General features: G+C 39.8%; 1 protein-coding gene across 2 annotated transcripts; it reads right to left on the reverse strand.

Moving 5' to 3' along the window:
- Window positions 1–243: 243 nt before the first annotated feature.
- CZH5orf34 (chromosome Z C5orf34 homolog) lies at window positions 244–11,451 on the reverse strand. Of its 2 annotated transcripts, none has more exons than XM_077790017.2 (12): window positions 11,215–11,451; window positions 10,716–10,805; window positions 7,253–7,881; window positions 6,554–6,649; window positions 5,386–5,509; window positions 4,454–4,545; window positions 4,178–4,247; window positions 3,716–3,886; window positions 3,237–3,325; window positions 2,411–2,503; window positions 1,593–1,633; window positions 244–835 (listed from the first exon to the last, which is right to left on the reverse strand). In XM_077790017.2, exons 1-12 carry the CDS (start codon window positions 11,260–11,262, stop codon window positions 642–644), a joined length of 1,737 nt encoding a protein of 578 aa, XP_077646143.2. In that variant the 5' UTR covers window positions 11,263–11,451; the 3' UTR covers window positions 244–641. The 2 variants fall into 2 exon arrangements, with proteins under 2 accessions (XP_077646143.2, XP_077646142.2); XM_077790016.2 differs by having other exon boundaries at window positions 11,068–11,429.
- Window positions 11,452–14,912: the final 3,461 nt, after the last annotated feature.

Below are 14,912 nucleotides of genomic sequence, written 5' to 3' on the forward strand. Positions count from 1 at the left end.
GCGCGGCCGCGGAGCACGCTGGGGCCCGCCCCGGCCCCGCCCGCCGGGCCAGGGGCCGCCGCGTCAGGGCCGCAGCCTCCGCCCTGTTGCACGGGGTCTGGAAGTGCTGGCAGGGAAATCCGTTATGAGCGTTTAGTCTCTCGTCACGAAGGACACGGTGCACCCGTCACACACCACAGAGCCAGAGAAGTTTCTTCTGCCCTCAAATTAGTACTTGTTTTCTCAAAGAGAGCGCTACAGAAAGCATGTGGGAAACATTTTATTTGGTAATTAAGATTTCTTGGTGTAAGCACCTGAATAAAAGCACGTTTTTACAGTGAAAACTACATGTGTCTACCCTGGTCATTTCAGCAGCGATCCATCAATTAAGTTGATTTGAACATATATTCAAACATTAAAAGCAATATGGTCAGGTCAGGCCTGATCTATTTATACAGCAGTGCTCCATTATCTCAACTTTTCTCCCTGCCTATTTCAAATATAGCGCTGGTGTTACTGTTGATAGTACGCTGGCACCTGACAGACTTCCGCAGGAATGTGCTGGCAACTTGTCCCTCTGGCTTCAGCCTTTATTCCTCTCTCCCCACAAAGCCTCCTCAGACACAGCTGGGACGGCTCCTGTGAGGACATCAACTGCTGCTTCATCTCCCAGAAACAGCAAGCAGAGATTCAATATCCTGAATGACTTTAGAAGTTTTTTCCAAAGCCTCCAAGACACAGTCTTCATTGAGTTCTTCTGCCTCAACCCCGTTTTCTTTTTTTCTGACAGTGATACCCGATGGATTGGATTTTGCAGCAGCTGTCCCTTTCAGAATGTTGCTATTGTCTAATAAAACTAGTGTTACTTTGTTAAGAAAAAAAATGTCAGACTCTTCCTCCTAAAGAGAAAAATTAGTCTCTGCATTTGTATTCATCATTCTGCCTTGCAAAGTCTTATATTTTGTAGCATGGTAAGTACATACAGGTAAAAAACGAAAAGGACTGTATTACCTAAATATCTACAACATTTACAGAAAAATGCCTTTTAGACTTCAATTTATCCAAAAGGTACTTTGAAAAGAAAAAGGGTGTTACACTTCAGTTTAACAGCATGCTCTTTTCATACTAATAGAATTGAACACTGGCTTGAAGACAGTTTTATAGTGGCTTTAAGCAGATTCAGCACATTTCCAGCTGGGTGAACACAACAGAACAATACTGAGGTAGCTGATAAACAGGAAGATACTGTACTGCAACAACAAGCCCAAAGGCAACTTGTGTTGTTCCTCTTGTGTTCGATCTGTTCAAGAACAGATCGGCAGATGATTCTTAGCAAAACTGACACAATACACATCAAAGGGCCTTGCTTTCTGGTGACTTTTCATTTTAGTTTTGTACTTCAACACTGTTTTTGGGGTTTTTAAAAAATCTTTACCAAAAATAAGTGATAAAACAAAAAAAGATAAGAAAGAAAATGAGGTTGTTTTAAAAAATGAGAAGTAAAAGAAGATCAGGATAGAGAGCCTTTGATGATCTAAACTGCAGATTTGAACATGCAGATAAACAGCTGAATATAAAAGTGAAAAAAATCTTTACAGCTTTTAAAAGGATACAATTAAATCTCTGTATTTTTTCAAGCTCAGCATCAGCAGACCTGTAAAAAAAAAAAAAAAAAGGTTACTTCTCAAGGATATTTTCTACTTCAAATTTTAATTTTTAACAGTTTCCAGCAATACTGAGAATTAGATTAGCAAAATCTCTGTCTTTGATACCACTATTCAATGGCTGACATTTGTCAATCATTTGTGTTTCCAAAAACTTGGTCTCTGCTCTGAGAATAGTTTCTTTGCTGTAAGTATGTATAGATATAGATAGAATTTTCATTTCATCAGCTATAAAATGATATAAATATAATATAGCTGATACTATAAAATGCATCAGCTGAATCTGCTATAATTTAAGTAACAAGTGCAACTGCAATTGATTTCAATTAGCACATTTTTAATATCCCAATGTTTGCAGATGATGTCAGTAGATTTTTGGTAAGTAGCATATATTTAAAAGGACAAATACATCAGCAAGAGATACAATATGTCATTAGGCAGTTCAAAGTACTGTTTTAGACACTTGATGTTCTGTTAAAAGCCATTTTTCTTAGTCTGATATCTTTTCATTGCATTGTAACATTACCTGTCCTTTGACAAAGTCACTATAATTCTGATTTTTAAGACAGGCAAAGCTCAATACAACAACCTTCACTTGAAACTCACTGAACATTTTAACCACTGAATGAAAAATGTGAAACCATACTAAAAACAAATTTTCATTTTTGAACATTAGGAAATACAAGATATAAAATTCAGATTATAATATTTTTGAGTTTTGTTTTCAACATTATTTATACTCAGGTATTTGGAATAAAGATGAATACCAATTTTCTTCAGTTACAGAGTGTGCAGGATATTCAGCAATCACTTTCCTTTCATTCAAACTTCTGCACCATTCTATTGCTGTTCTGATGTACCTGTGTTAATAACAAAATTAAAAAAATTAGCTATTTATATGAGAAAAAAATTCTGGTTTTAAGCAAAAAACTGAAGGTACTAAGGAATACACCTGGATCTGAAAGAAAAAGCTATGATTCAAAATCTTGCTTATTCTCCTTAGCTTGCCTTGCCATTTTTTGTCTAGAATCTTCTTCATATTTAGATCTATACAGTTATAGCAAATTATAACAAAGCTGTATGTTTTGCAATGAATAGTATACAAGTGTTAATTTTTGTTTGTGAATATCTGCTTGCTAAAATACAGCACAGAAAACTTCTGGTAATTCCCATAATGAGGCTGTAATTACAGCATGCAGATTAGAAAATAATCTGCAGGCAGAGGTCAATATCTGTAATAAAGCAAAAATTGGATAAAGTGCTGTTCAGTTCTATATATCAGCTCTAAAGAGGACAAATGCCTTTGTTTTTTCTTTTTCAATCCACTGAAGTAAATGCCAAGTTGCAGCTCTAGTTATTTTTCTAAAAAGACATTGCCATAACAGTTATAATGGAATCACAGCATGCAGTAGTGGCCCTGAGTCACACAGGTCTTGAATTTTTGCCAGAAATAAGATGGAGTTTTTATCATTAGATGTTTGGTCCATCTCTACCAGCTTATTGTCAGTAAATACTATTTCTTCATCTAAAAGGATTTATAAAGAATGATTTTTATATTTAAATTGTTTAAATTGAACAACTAATTTAAATTACCTTTCATAGACTCCAGGATGACTTATTTGTATTAGCTGCTGTAGCCCATCCGGAGTAGTTAACTTACACCAGCCTACATCTTCATTTATCTTAAAAGAAAAAAAACCAACCAAACAAATATTAACTTTCTGCTGCAGTCCAAAGCAAAAAAAGCAAGTATAATATGCCAATTTAAGAATTAAACATCTATGAACAGTTTAAAAACTTACAAGTTTGTGGTTTGCTAAGGATAGTCTGCTATAACAAAGGCAGGGGAAGAACACCTGGCAAAGCCACAACTCTTGCTTTGTGCTATTCAAGAATAAATTGTTTCTAAACATGTGTAAAAATGTCTCCAAACCTGTAGAATTCTCAATTATTTTTTTTGGTTTTGTATTTTACTGGCATCAGAACTTTTGTTTGGTATTCTCATTAATTTCCTAGTAACACTTTCTCATGGTAAAATTTAGGAATAGCTCTTCCTGTAAGTCACATGTTACCTGGATCTCATTACAGGAAGAGCTGAAGTCCCAAATCATAGTCAGGGTTATCCTATCCCAAAAAACAGCATGGACTTTATGGTCTGAGTATACAATCAGTCTTCCTGTGCTGGGAAAAACCTTTTCATGTATCAAAACTGGCAGCATTTCTCGTCCATCGGTCTCAGATACCTAAAACCAAACAAATATATTAAAAACTTGAAGAAAGGCTATTTACATCATTACAGATACTGTCTGTATCTGTTCCAGATTTTTAATTCACTTGTTTTTCCAGATCACAATCAGCTTCCTTCATCATGCAATTGCTTCTTAAATATAACCATGCTTTTTGTTCCCAAATATCTGCCTTCTGATCTGTGAGGATACACTCACCATTCTTTCCTCTAGATTAAGTCCTATTCCCTACAGTCTGTATGATCAAACTTATAACACTGCAAGATCTATAAATTTTCAGCTACATACCACTTTCCAGCAGCAGAGATAATAATTATGACTTAATGACAGTTTTGTTTTGCAGCAATACTGAAGAATTCTGAGGAGAGAAAAAACCAAACAAAGTATTAAGCATTTAATTCCTGCCATGTCTTCTAAGCACTTGCAAATTTTGTTTTGAAAATTTAGATATGCCCTCAGTGCTTCCTTTAATTTTTATACTTAAACAAATAATAAGTGTTTTGTGTAATTTTAACTCTTGTGCTTTCTAAGTCAGAGCAATTAATGTAACAAAGGTAAAGTTACTTGGTTGCCAGGGTAATAATGGAAGATACAGAGTATGGACGTCCTGGCACATCTGGAGGTAGGCTGCTCACTGAATACATCTTTTCTTCCACCTAAGTAAAGAACAGAAAGAAGATGAATAACTTACAGGTACCATAGCATGAAAACAGAACTAAGAGCAAGTTATGGAATTTCTAACCTCCCATAATCCAACTATAATCACATTTAAATCTGCCACAGAACACAAACAAATACCTGATTTAAAATTGTATCCTTAAGCCTACGTCTGTGTGAAGAAATACTCAAATATTCAGTTTCTTTACACTCAGTGAGAACCAGGAAGTTCTCTTGTCAAACAGTAGACTACAGGTCATTACTGAGTGGCAGTGTTTGACTACAAGTTAAAGGCTGGGTGCAAATCCAATCTTTAATTCTGCTTTAAAAATACAAGGTGTTGCATTAGCGCTTGAGAGGACATATCCTCTGGGGGAACTCAACAGATATGCACAAAGGCAAAATTCCTTTTCCAGCACTGAACAGCTGGTCTGCAGCAAAGCCAGAACAAAACCTGCATCTTTGAGGTTTTGTCTTCATACAGTAGAAAACACTTCCAAGCACAAAGAGATGAAACTCTAATCAGTACATTAGCTTCAAGACTAAACTTCTAAATTAGTGAGAAATTGTTTTAGAATCTTACTCTTGAGTTTAATAAAATAAATGTTACAATAAGGAAGAATGTTCTTATTGTGTAAAATTTACAAAAACAATTTCTGAAACAGAAGGAATAATCTCATGTTTTTTGTATGACTGGTAGCTTGATTAAGGCATTATAGTAATTTTCAGTGAAGGGACTTCACTACACATTGCATAGCCAAATGTCTTAAGAAAGTTGCTAATTTGAAGAAATTTGGAACATCCTTTTAAATAATTATAGTTTTTAAGTAGTTTCATACCTTTTTTGTTCCTTTGTGGATTGCATAATGCATGAAATATTTTCCCAAAAATGCTCCCTCTGACTTGAAAAATGAGTCATCACCAGGATAAATTTCTGTGATGTTTGTCCTATCATGGATAAATCTAAGAAAAACAGTAAGATTTTTAGCAAGTATTTAAAATGCTGTGTCACTGGACAAGGAAAACAGGTTATTAAACAAATAAACAGAGACACATTTTCAGCAACTCAAATGAGAAAAATTTCAACTGTTTCACAAACAGTAGAATGTAGCAATAATGTCTTTTAACATAGAATATTAACATTACTAGACCCTTTGTTTGCACATGTGCATGGGGGTGGGATTTAAATAAGCTAAGGAAAGCTTGTTGTTGTGTCAAGGTAAACACCTCTCAAGAGCTGCTCATGAAACATAGTGATCCTGGAAAACAAAATCCAACTTTCTTAGTAGACCAGCCACACCTTGTGTACACAAAAAACTGCCGAATAGAACAATTTCTGAACAATCTAAAGGTCTTAATTGAAAATAAAAGCTCTGAAAAAAACTCTGAAGTGCTGCTAAACATTTTGGTTAGATGAGATGAAGATTTAGGAATTACACTCAGGAAAAATTAAGAACACTCAGCAGAAAGATTAAAGGGCTAAACACCAGTGATGCTTTTATGAAAGACTTTTAGATGCTAATAGCAGTTGTAGCAATTTCAATTTGAAAGTCGTGTTGTTGGTTGTTTTTTCCTTTTATTTTTCCTTAACCATATGGACAAGGTGACTTGCCAGGAAAATCCACAGCTGAACATGTGAATTATGTAGGTCACCAAGATAAACATTTCCAAACTGTGAAATCTTCAGCAACAAAAGAGAGAGCTAATTTGCAAAGACACTAAGTACCATTATTTTAAGTGAAATCTGTGGGGACTCCAGCTGTCCAGTAAACCTTTAAAAAATCAGATTATCAGATCACTTAAACATGACTTGAGATTCAGGCCTCGTAATATACTGGGCTAGAAAATGTGAAGTCCAGTGAACAAACAGAAGAAACAGACTCTGACATGAAGACTGTGTTCCATTTTTCAAGGAGTGAGAAAGGAACAAAGTAAGACATTTAATCTTAGATCTTAATTCCCATACAAATAAAGTCTTCCAGTTAACACAGATGATTTCCTGCATACCTGTAGAAAACACCCTGGCACCACACAACTTGAATTAGCTGATGGAGTGAATAGTCATCCGTATCTTCATTCTGAAAGAAGTCACAAAATGTCCACCTGTGTGTGTAAAATACAATGACAGTCTCACTAAGTCCATATATTGGTTGTTCTTTTGTGTGACTGTGTCTGCTGGTAATCTTTTCTGTAAGTAGAACTGATGCATGCACCCTTATTCAAATGATAAATGGACACATTTTCAGAGCTCTCTAATTCCTTAGTGATCCACTTCAGTTACCAAATTAAACTTCTCAATCCCACAATTTTTTTGGTTATTTTTAGTGCGGCTGACAGACAACATATACTAATGGCCCACTTCAAAAATATTATCTTTTCAAAACTGAGAAGGAAAAACCAATCCATCCCAATACAAAACCCATGTTCTTTTTTCAGTATTCACTTTTTCATTTACATATTCATACAGCATGTCAGAAAATATTTTTTTTAATTTGAACCAATTACTACAGCTTCATTACAATAGTTTACAGAATGTTGGTTACACAATGTCGTATTTCAAGAAGTTCCTAAAAAACCCACAACTAATAGTAATTTTAAACTTTTTTTTAATAGTTAGGATTCAATTATTTTGCTAGAAGTTGAAATTCCAAACTGCAGAATTGTAAAACATATGTTAACAACTACAAAGTAAAGAGTTTAAATTACCTGTGTAGATGTGGAGCTCTGCAGCTGAGTGGCAAAGCTGTAGGTAAAGAAGAAACTGTTTCATGTGTTTCAGGGTCTACTAAAACATCACCTTCAAGGGCTGTACAGCTGTTTGTCTTTATTACATTTTCCACAGTATGTAAGTTACAGCATTTTAGGGCCAAGGACAAAGGGTGTTTCCATTCTTCTGGGCACAAGGAAACAGCCCAACGCTGTGTAACCCATGTGTATTCAGAAGAACAATTTGTGTGGAACAAAGGGACTCCATCTCTTTGGTCCTTTGGTTTGGCTGGTTCCCTATATCTACCTTCAGCACAACCACATTTATTCCTATTCTCTATTCTTCTTTGTTCTGATGAGACTTCTGCTGCAGAATTTTTACTTGGTTTTCCACACTGATCTCTGCTTTGATAGTTGCTGTTCTTTTCAGTGGAGCATGAGGATGCTGCAGATGACTGGCTGACTTTACATAAGAACTCCACTGTAAATTCTCGCTGCAATTCTGACAAGTAAAGGTGAGCGTAGCCATCTACAGATGAGATCTTCACACTGCCGTTGTCTAAACATCTTGTCAGATCAGCTGTTGCAGGGTCAGGCCATTTAATTTCTAAGATATCACTGAGAAGAATCTACAAGAAAAAGGATTGAAATGTGCAGCAAGATAAAAATTACCTTCCCCCCAGAAACTGCAATATAGCATTCACATTTAAATTAATTCAGTCCTTCTGCAAGGTGATGTATGGCAAGAAATGTTGCTCTGTATTTATCTGCATGTATGAACTCAGAGGAAGCAAAACATCTAATCATCATATCTGCTTCCTCCTGTACTAACAGAGTTCTATCTAGCAATAATGTTTTAATTTAATCCAGTCATAAATTAGTAAGGTACGTGGGCAACTGATCAGGCACAACTGTACATGTTTGTGTTTCCAATTGCGTCTTCAGAAACAAAGGAGAGAATGGTGAAATTATCTTGTTCATAGCAATTATTAGTGAATTTGATAAAGAACTGCAAAAGGACAGTAAAAAATAATCAATACCAAACAACAAGGCTGCAGGTAAAACTTCAGTTGAGATAAACATACTGTGATCTCAATGGGGAAAGGCAATCCTAGCTATATATAGTTAGATATATTTGTATATAGGAGGATGGGTTCTAAGCTGACTGCCACCAAGCAGAATCCTGGTGGTGTAATTCTTAGTCCCATGAAAACACACTCAATACTCACGAGCAATTTAATCAGTATGAAATGTTTGAAAGTTCTAGGAATGGAACAAGAGCAAATGGAAGGTATAGTGATACTACTGAATATACATTCACAGCTAACCTGCATTTTGAATACTAGCTGCAGTTCTGAACAGGCCAGACCACTGACGAGATCCCCCTCATGGAACTGTATGTGGATGGTTGGAGTGGCTGAAAAAGAACCTAAGCACACCACAGGAATGGGTTGTTTGGAACTCAAGCATAAGGCAAGTAACACAGTCTAAGTGTTTATGTGCCCATGAAGGTAATTGTCATGGTAGTAACAGGCCTCAGCTTAACTCTGCTAGGCCCCGGGCTAGCCTGTCAGGCTGATTAACAATTTGCTATGAGATCTGAAGCTCACCAACTCTTACTTTATCATGGTGGATTGCTGCAGTGTGGGAAACTGCAGGGTCCTTGAAAACATGGGCACTGTGTGATAACAGGCCACAGAACAAAAAAGTGACAGTAAATTGCTGGAGAAGGACAATCTCCAGGAGTTCTAAAAAGACTATTCTGGCTTTAAGAAAAGCAGTTTTTCTCAAAGTGAGTGGGAAGAAACCGAAGCAACAAAAAACGGGTGTGGAGCAGAAGCCAACCAACATGGTAAGGTGCTTGCTGTGGCCTAGGAAAATGATCCTGAAGCAAGTAGTCACAAGGGATGCTGTAAATTAAAAACAGTCTAGAAACCCAGCCAACCTGCAAAGGAGCTAGATCTTTCAAGGCCTGAAGGAAGGTGGAACTTTCTCCTCAATGCTAAGAACAGAGGATCAGCTCTTTGCTGCTATACTTTGCACAGAATGCACGATTGGTAAGGACTGCTGTCTTTTAATTAGGTATCTAGTGACACTGAGTGACAGTGCTTTAGGCAGCTAAACACCAACATGAAGGGTGTTACTACTGAAGGGTCAGTCTAAAAGCTTTAAAGCTTGCCTGATTAATCAGCTGTCTTGGGAATCCCACCACGCTGTGCAGACACTCATATTCAGTGGGAGCACCCAGAGAGATGCTGATCTGGAGCAAAGCTTCCAGAAATACTAAGTCTTTGCTGATTTATTAAAAAAAATATGGATATTGATCTAGTACCAATATCCAACTGTGACGGACAAAAACTCTCTAACAGTTTAAAGTTAGAAAGTGTATGTTTATTTGATGCCAGGCAGCTTGCGGGACAGCTCCCAAATACACACCGCACCTTCCAGGTGATTACAGAGTCTTTTTATCCATACAAGTATTGAATATCCAAAATACAAATACATATTCATAATTTTGGTACATCCTATTCCCTGCTTCGAATGCTAATCACTCCAAAAGCTATTAGGCATGCGTAGTTTGTCCCTTGAAATGGATTGGTGGTCCCTTTCATGGGGAGGGGTCCCAAAATGAGGAAGTAAATGAAGTCTTCCTCGTTCTGAACTTTCTACCTTTTCAATGCAAATATGACAAATGAACTCTTGGCAGAACTCCCATTCCTTGTCTTCAATTGGTTTCAGAACAGAGGAGGCCCACAATTGTCTTATGTTCCTAAAAGCTCTTTGTCAGTTTCTATATTCTTCATTATAAACCCAGCTAACTAAACATTGTGCTGACAAGCAATCAATTATTAGTTAACTACTAACTCCTAACTTCATCAAGGCCTACTCATTTATTATTATTATTTTAATTAACTCTAGTAAGGCTTATTTCTAACTAAAATCTTAGCTTCTCTAAAATCTTTAAATTCCTTAAAGTTTACGCTTCACGGTGTGGATGTTCAGTCTGACCTGGAACGGCCATTCCCACAGAGAGACACAGAGAAACACTTTGCTCCATTCCTCTCATAGACCCCAGCAGCATTTTCACTCCAATGGGGAGATCTGACAGCCTCAGAAAACACCATCCTGTTGCACTGTGACCTCTCTGAAAAGTTTCTACTGCCAAATGTAACAATGTACAAAATCCAAAGTTTTATCCTTGCTAGGAATAAACTAACTTTTAGTGTTTCCTTAAAAAAAAAAAAAAGAAAAAAAAAGAAAAGTAAAGAAAAAAAAGCATTAACCGGGGTCTAAGTAACAGTTTAAACTGTAATTTAAAACGGCAGTAATTTAAGAATTGGCCAAACTGTACTTGATAGATCTCCACGGCCTGTACTCACACACATGCATGTGAAATTATAGTAAATCAAATAGAGAAGTTTTTTTTTCACGAAAGAATTACTCGCTTAATGTTTAACCTCACCTTTTTTCTTTCCGGAGGTATAACACGCGAAGGCAAGTACGGGCGAGAAGCAAACGCGTTCCGGAAATCTAGCGCTCGTAGAAGTTGCTCCTGTTGAAGTGCAGAGAAAACAAACCCGATTATGATTTTTTACATGAAGTGATAAAAATTTATGCTGGTGTCATACGTTTTGTGGAGCTGAGGCTATGAAACCCGCTCCGTTTTTTACAGAGAGAAACAAGAACTCCTGTTGGACCGTGATCCCCGGGCCGCCCCGTTGCCGAGCAAGGAGGTAACTCTGGCACTGCCCAAGGGATGCTCCCAGGGACAAGGGACAGCGCTCCCGTCCCCAAAGGCACTGCCCACCGCATACCCGGTAGGCACTGACGGCAAAGGCGACCCGCTGGCGGGTGGTCTCCGCCGGCTGGAGCGGGTGGGCGGCCGCGGGGAGCGCCGCTTCGTACAGATACTCGGAGCCGCAAGGAGACAGCAGCAGGCGGGACCCCCCCGCGTAGTGCACCTCCACCGAGTCGTCCTCGAACAGCACCATCAGCCTTTCCGCCTCCATCGCACCGGAACCAAGCCAGAAGAGCGAGCGCCCCTCGGACCGAGGCGACCGCGCCGCCGCACGGCGGGAACCGGGGTCGGGGCGACTGCCAGAACTCCCGCCGAGCTCCGCGGGACCTACGCCCCAACTCCCGCCGAGCTCCGCCAGAGCCACGCCCCAACTCCCGCCCGAGCCACGCCCCAACTCCCGCCGGAGCCACGCCCCAACTCCCGCCGGAGCCACGCCCCAACTCCCGCCCGAGCCACGCCCCAACTCCCGCCGGAGCCACGCCCCAACTCCCGCCGGAGCCACGCCCCAACTCCCGCCGGAGCCACGCCCCAACTCCCGCCGGAGCCACGCCCCAACTCCCGCCGGAGCCACGCCCCAACTCCCGCCGGAGCCACGCCCCAACTCCCGCCGAGCTCCGCCAGAGCCACGCCCCAACTCCCGCCGAGCTCCGCCAGAGCCACGCCCCAACTCCCGCCCGAGCCACGCCCCAACTCCCGCCCGAGCCACGCCCCAACTCCCGCCCGAGCCACGCCCCAACTCCCGCCGGAGCCACGCCCCAACTCCCGCCGGAGCCACGCCCCAACTCCCGCCGGAGCCACGCCTCAACTCCCGCCCCAACTCCCGCCGAGCTCCGCCCGAGCCACGCCCCAACTCCCGCCGGAGCCACGCCCCAACTCCCGCCCGAGCCACGCCCCAACTCCCGCCGGAGCCACGCCCCAACTCCCGCCGGAGCCACGCCTCAACTCCCGCCCCAACTCCCGCCCGAGCCACGCCCCAACTCCCGCCGGAGCCACGCCTCAACTCCCGCCCCAACTCCCGCCCGAGCCACGCCCCAACTCCCGCCGGAGCCACGCCTCAACTCCCGCCCCAACTCCGCCGGAGCCACGCCCCAACTCCCGCCGAGCTCCGCCTGAGCTCCCGCCTCACTCCCCCCGAGCTTCTCAGGACCTGCTGCTGACCGGTTCTCCTGCTGAGCTCCTCCTCAGCTCCATACGTCAGTTAGGTAACTGTGCCTTCCTGCTTTCTCACAGAAGATGAGTGCTTTTCATACACACATCTGTAAAATAAGCTTGAGAGAATTGCACACGGTGTCCTTGTACTTGTTTTCTTAATAAATTTTTATTTGCTGAAAGCGGGGGGGGTGAGCCAACACACAGCTCTGTACCTATAACTGGGCAGTAGAAGTCCTATCTGAACAGAAAGACCAAGATGTCAAAGGACAATTTTAACATGCTGCCTAGTTGCCTTTTTTTGACTATTATATACACCTTCCACCAATACATATAGTTTAATAAAAGCTGTTTTAAGTGGCTTGGCAGTTCACAGCTAAGTGACAGTTATTATCAACTGCCTGGCGTTAGCATATGCAGCTGAATATCCCCACTCGTCCATGTGGTCTCTCTTAGCTTCCTTACCTGCTTAGGAAAGTACAGGTTTCACAGATAAGTGCAATAATCGACTGACTACATTCAGTACAACTTCCCATTCTTGACAGTTGTTGTCTTGGCAGAGAGTAGATCAACACCCAGTCAAGTGGCTGCTGACACAGCCATGCATCAAAATAACCTGATTCTATTCACAATACCTTTTTTTAATGAGTATTAGTCTGTTCAGTAGTTGTCTGAAGCAAGTTTCAAAGTATATATTGGGATTATGAATGAGTTATGAATATTATTATTTATGGATGATACATTGCATTTTGATCACAATCTTGCTGCTCTGGTTGGAACCCTCAGCATAGGAACTGTGGACGTAGGTCACACAGGCTGAAGTAGAGGTGGCAAATCATCAGTTCAGGATACAGCATAGAATCTTCCCTGAGTTTTGGCTGGAATGTAATTTTCTGTTCCTGTCAACCAATGATCAGAACTATAAGCCATCAACTGGATGATTAGCATATAACTCAGAAGTTGCAAATTTGAGCTGTCAGTAATTCAGTTTTTTGTAGTAGGAAGGAAAGGCAGAACATGATAAGGAAATAATGTCCCAGTGAAAAATTAAGATTACTAGTACAAAGTAGACCAAGTGTCACTAACATTCAGCACCACAATGGGTTATTCTATTGAAAAGAATATCCTAGCTATGTGCAGTTTGTGATACCTCTGATACCTGATGTGGCTGGGCCAGTTTTGCTTCTCTAGTGGTACAATTATTCTAAAACCCAACAGTTAAAACCCAGTGACCTCAACTATTAAAAAAAAAAAAAAAAGCCAGTAACAAGAACTTCTTTGCAGATTTTAAAGGGAAATACTGAGAACAAGCTGCATTTCTGGATATGAAAATCATGCAACAGCAAAGCACATGCAAAGCAGCAATTTTTAGAGTCCATTTTGAAATTCCTTTGAACAAAGTGTGATTTTAAGTACTAAACATTTTTGCTAAATCACAATAATTTGTCAAGAGTGGGAAATAGTGTGCATACTTTCACTAATCTGCAAAGCTTGGGTCTCATGCTCAAGTCTGAATATGAAGCCTGTTTCTTTTCAGAATGAGTGCTTAAAGAACCTTGCTTCACATCTCCCCCAAATTTTGCTTTCTGTGCCTTCACTGATTTACCATTATGCCATAAATAAAATACATATTTTAAAAAAGTTGTGCTTCTGCAAGGCATTGTTCAGAAACCTGTAGATGAGAAACACTTTTACACAGTACATTTGAAATTTGTAAATGCTAAAATTCAGGTGAAATAACCTTTAAACCTCCCGTGACTCATCTCTCTCATACACAGAACAATAGGCAATTAAGAGTGGGCAGACAAGCAGCAGACAAGGGGATCCTGACAATGAGAAACTTGCTGCTTTCTCTTGCACTCTCACATTCACTACCTTGTATTGAAGTTCTGTGAGATTTAAGACAAGTGGGAAATACTTGAATGTGCAATGAAAATATTATCTTATTTAATGCAGCAGGACAGAGTTAAAATAATTTTTTCCCTGCTGCAGTAAAGGTTGAAAGCACTTACTGAATTCATATATACAGACTATAAACTTCTACACTAGTTTGAACTAAAGTCTCACTTCATGATTTTTAGCATTTTCAGTGGAGGAAAAACCTACTATTGCAAACGTGACCTGATTTTTTTAAATTTTTTTTTTTACCCAATGATTTGGCATGCTTCTTTGTCTAGTCATAAAACTACTGTTTCCACAAGCTGACAGTACATCTGGAAATGACAACTACCTGAGAGAAAAAGACGACTCACCACAAATCATGCAGAACTAAAACATGTAAAGTGCAGTCCCTTCGAGCCACTGTTACTTTACTGCAAAGCATATATGAATGTTTGTTCCTAGGGACTTTAAGTTCTGAATAAATATAATTTCCACAAGACATCTGCTTGTAAAGCCAGCAGAAAGTCTGACCTGTATTTAGATTAAAATTTTTGTATGAAAATTGTGCTCAACGTAGAGAATATGTATTTGAAAGTCATCTAGTTTTCACATTTCTAGTTTCTGAATTTAAGTCTAAAGACTTTGGAATGCTAATACAGTCTTTATGAGCATAGTGCATTTCGATAAATCTTATTTTTCTGGCAAGAATCAAAAGATAATCAACTCTGCAACTGTGTACTTTGAAGAAAAGAAAGGAGCGCTCAGTAAAGGAGAGATAGAAGAAGATAAAATATTGTTTTTGTTTTAAAGCAAGAAGACAAGGTAGTGATA

The sequence above is a fragment of the Lonchura striata genome, chromosome Z (assembly GCF_050655825.1).
Source record: "Lonchura striata isolate lonStrDom1 chromosome Z, ASM5065582v1, whole genome shotgun sequence".
Lineage (NCBI taxonomy): Eukaryota > Metazoa > Chordata > Aves > Passeriformes > Estrildidae > Lonchura > Lonchura striata.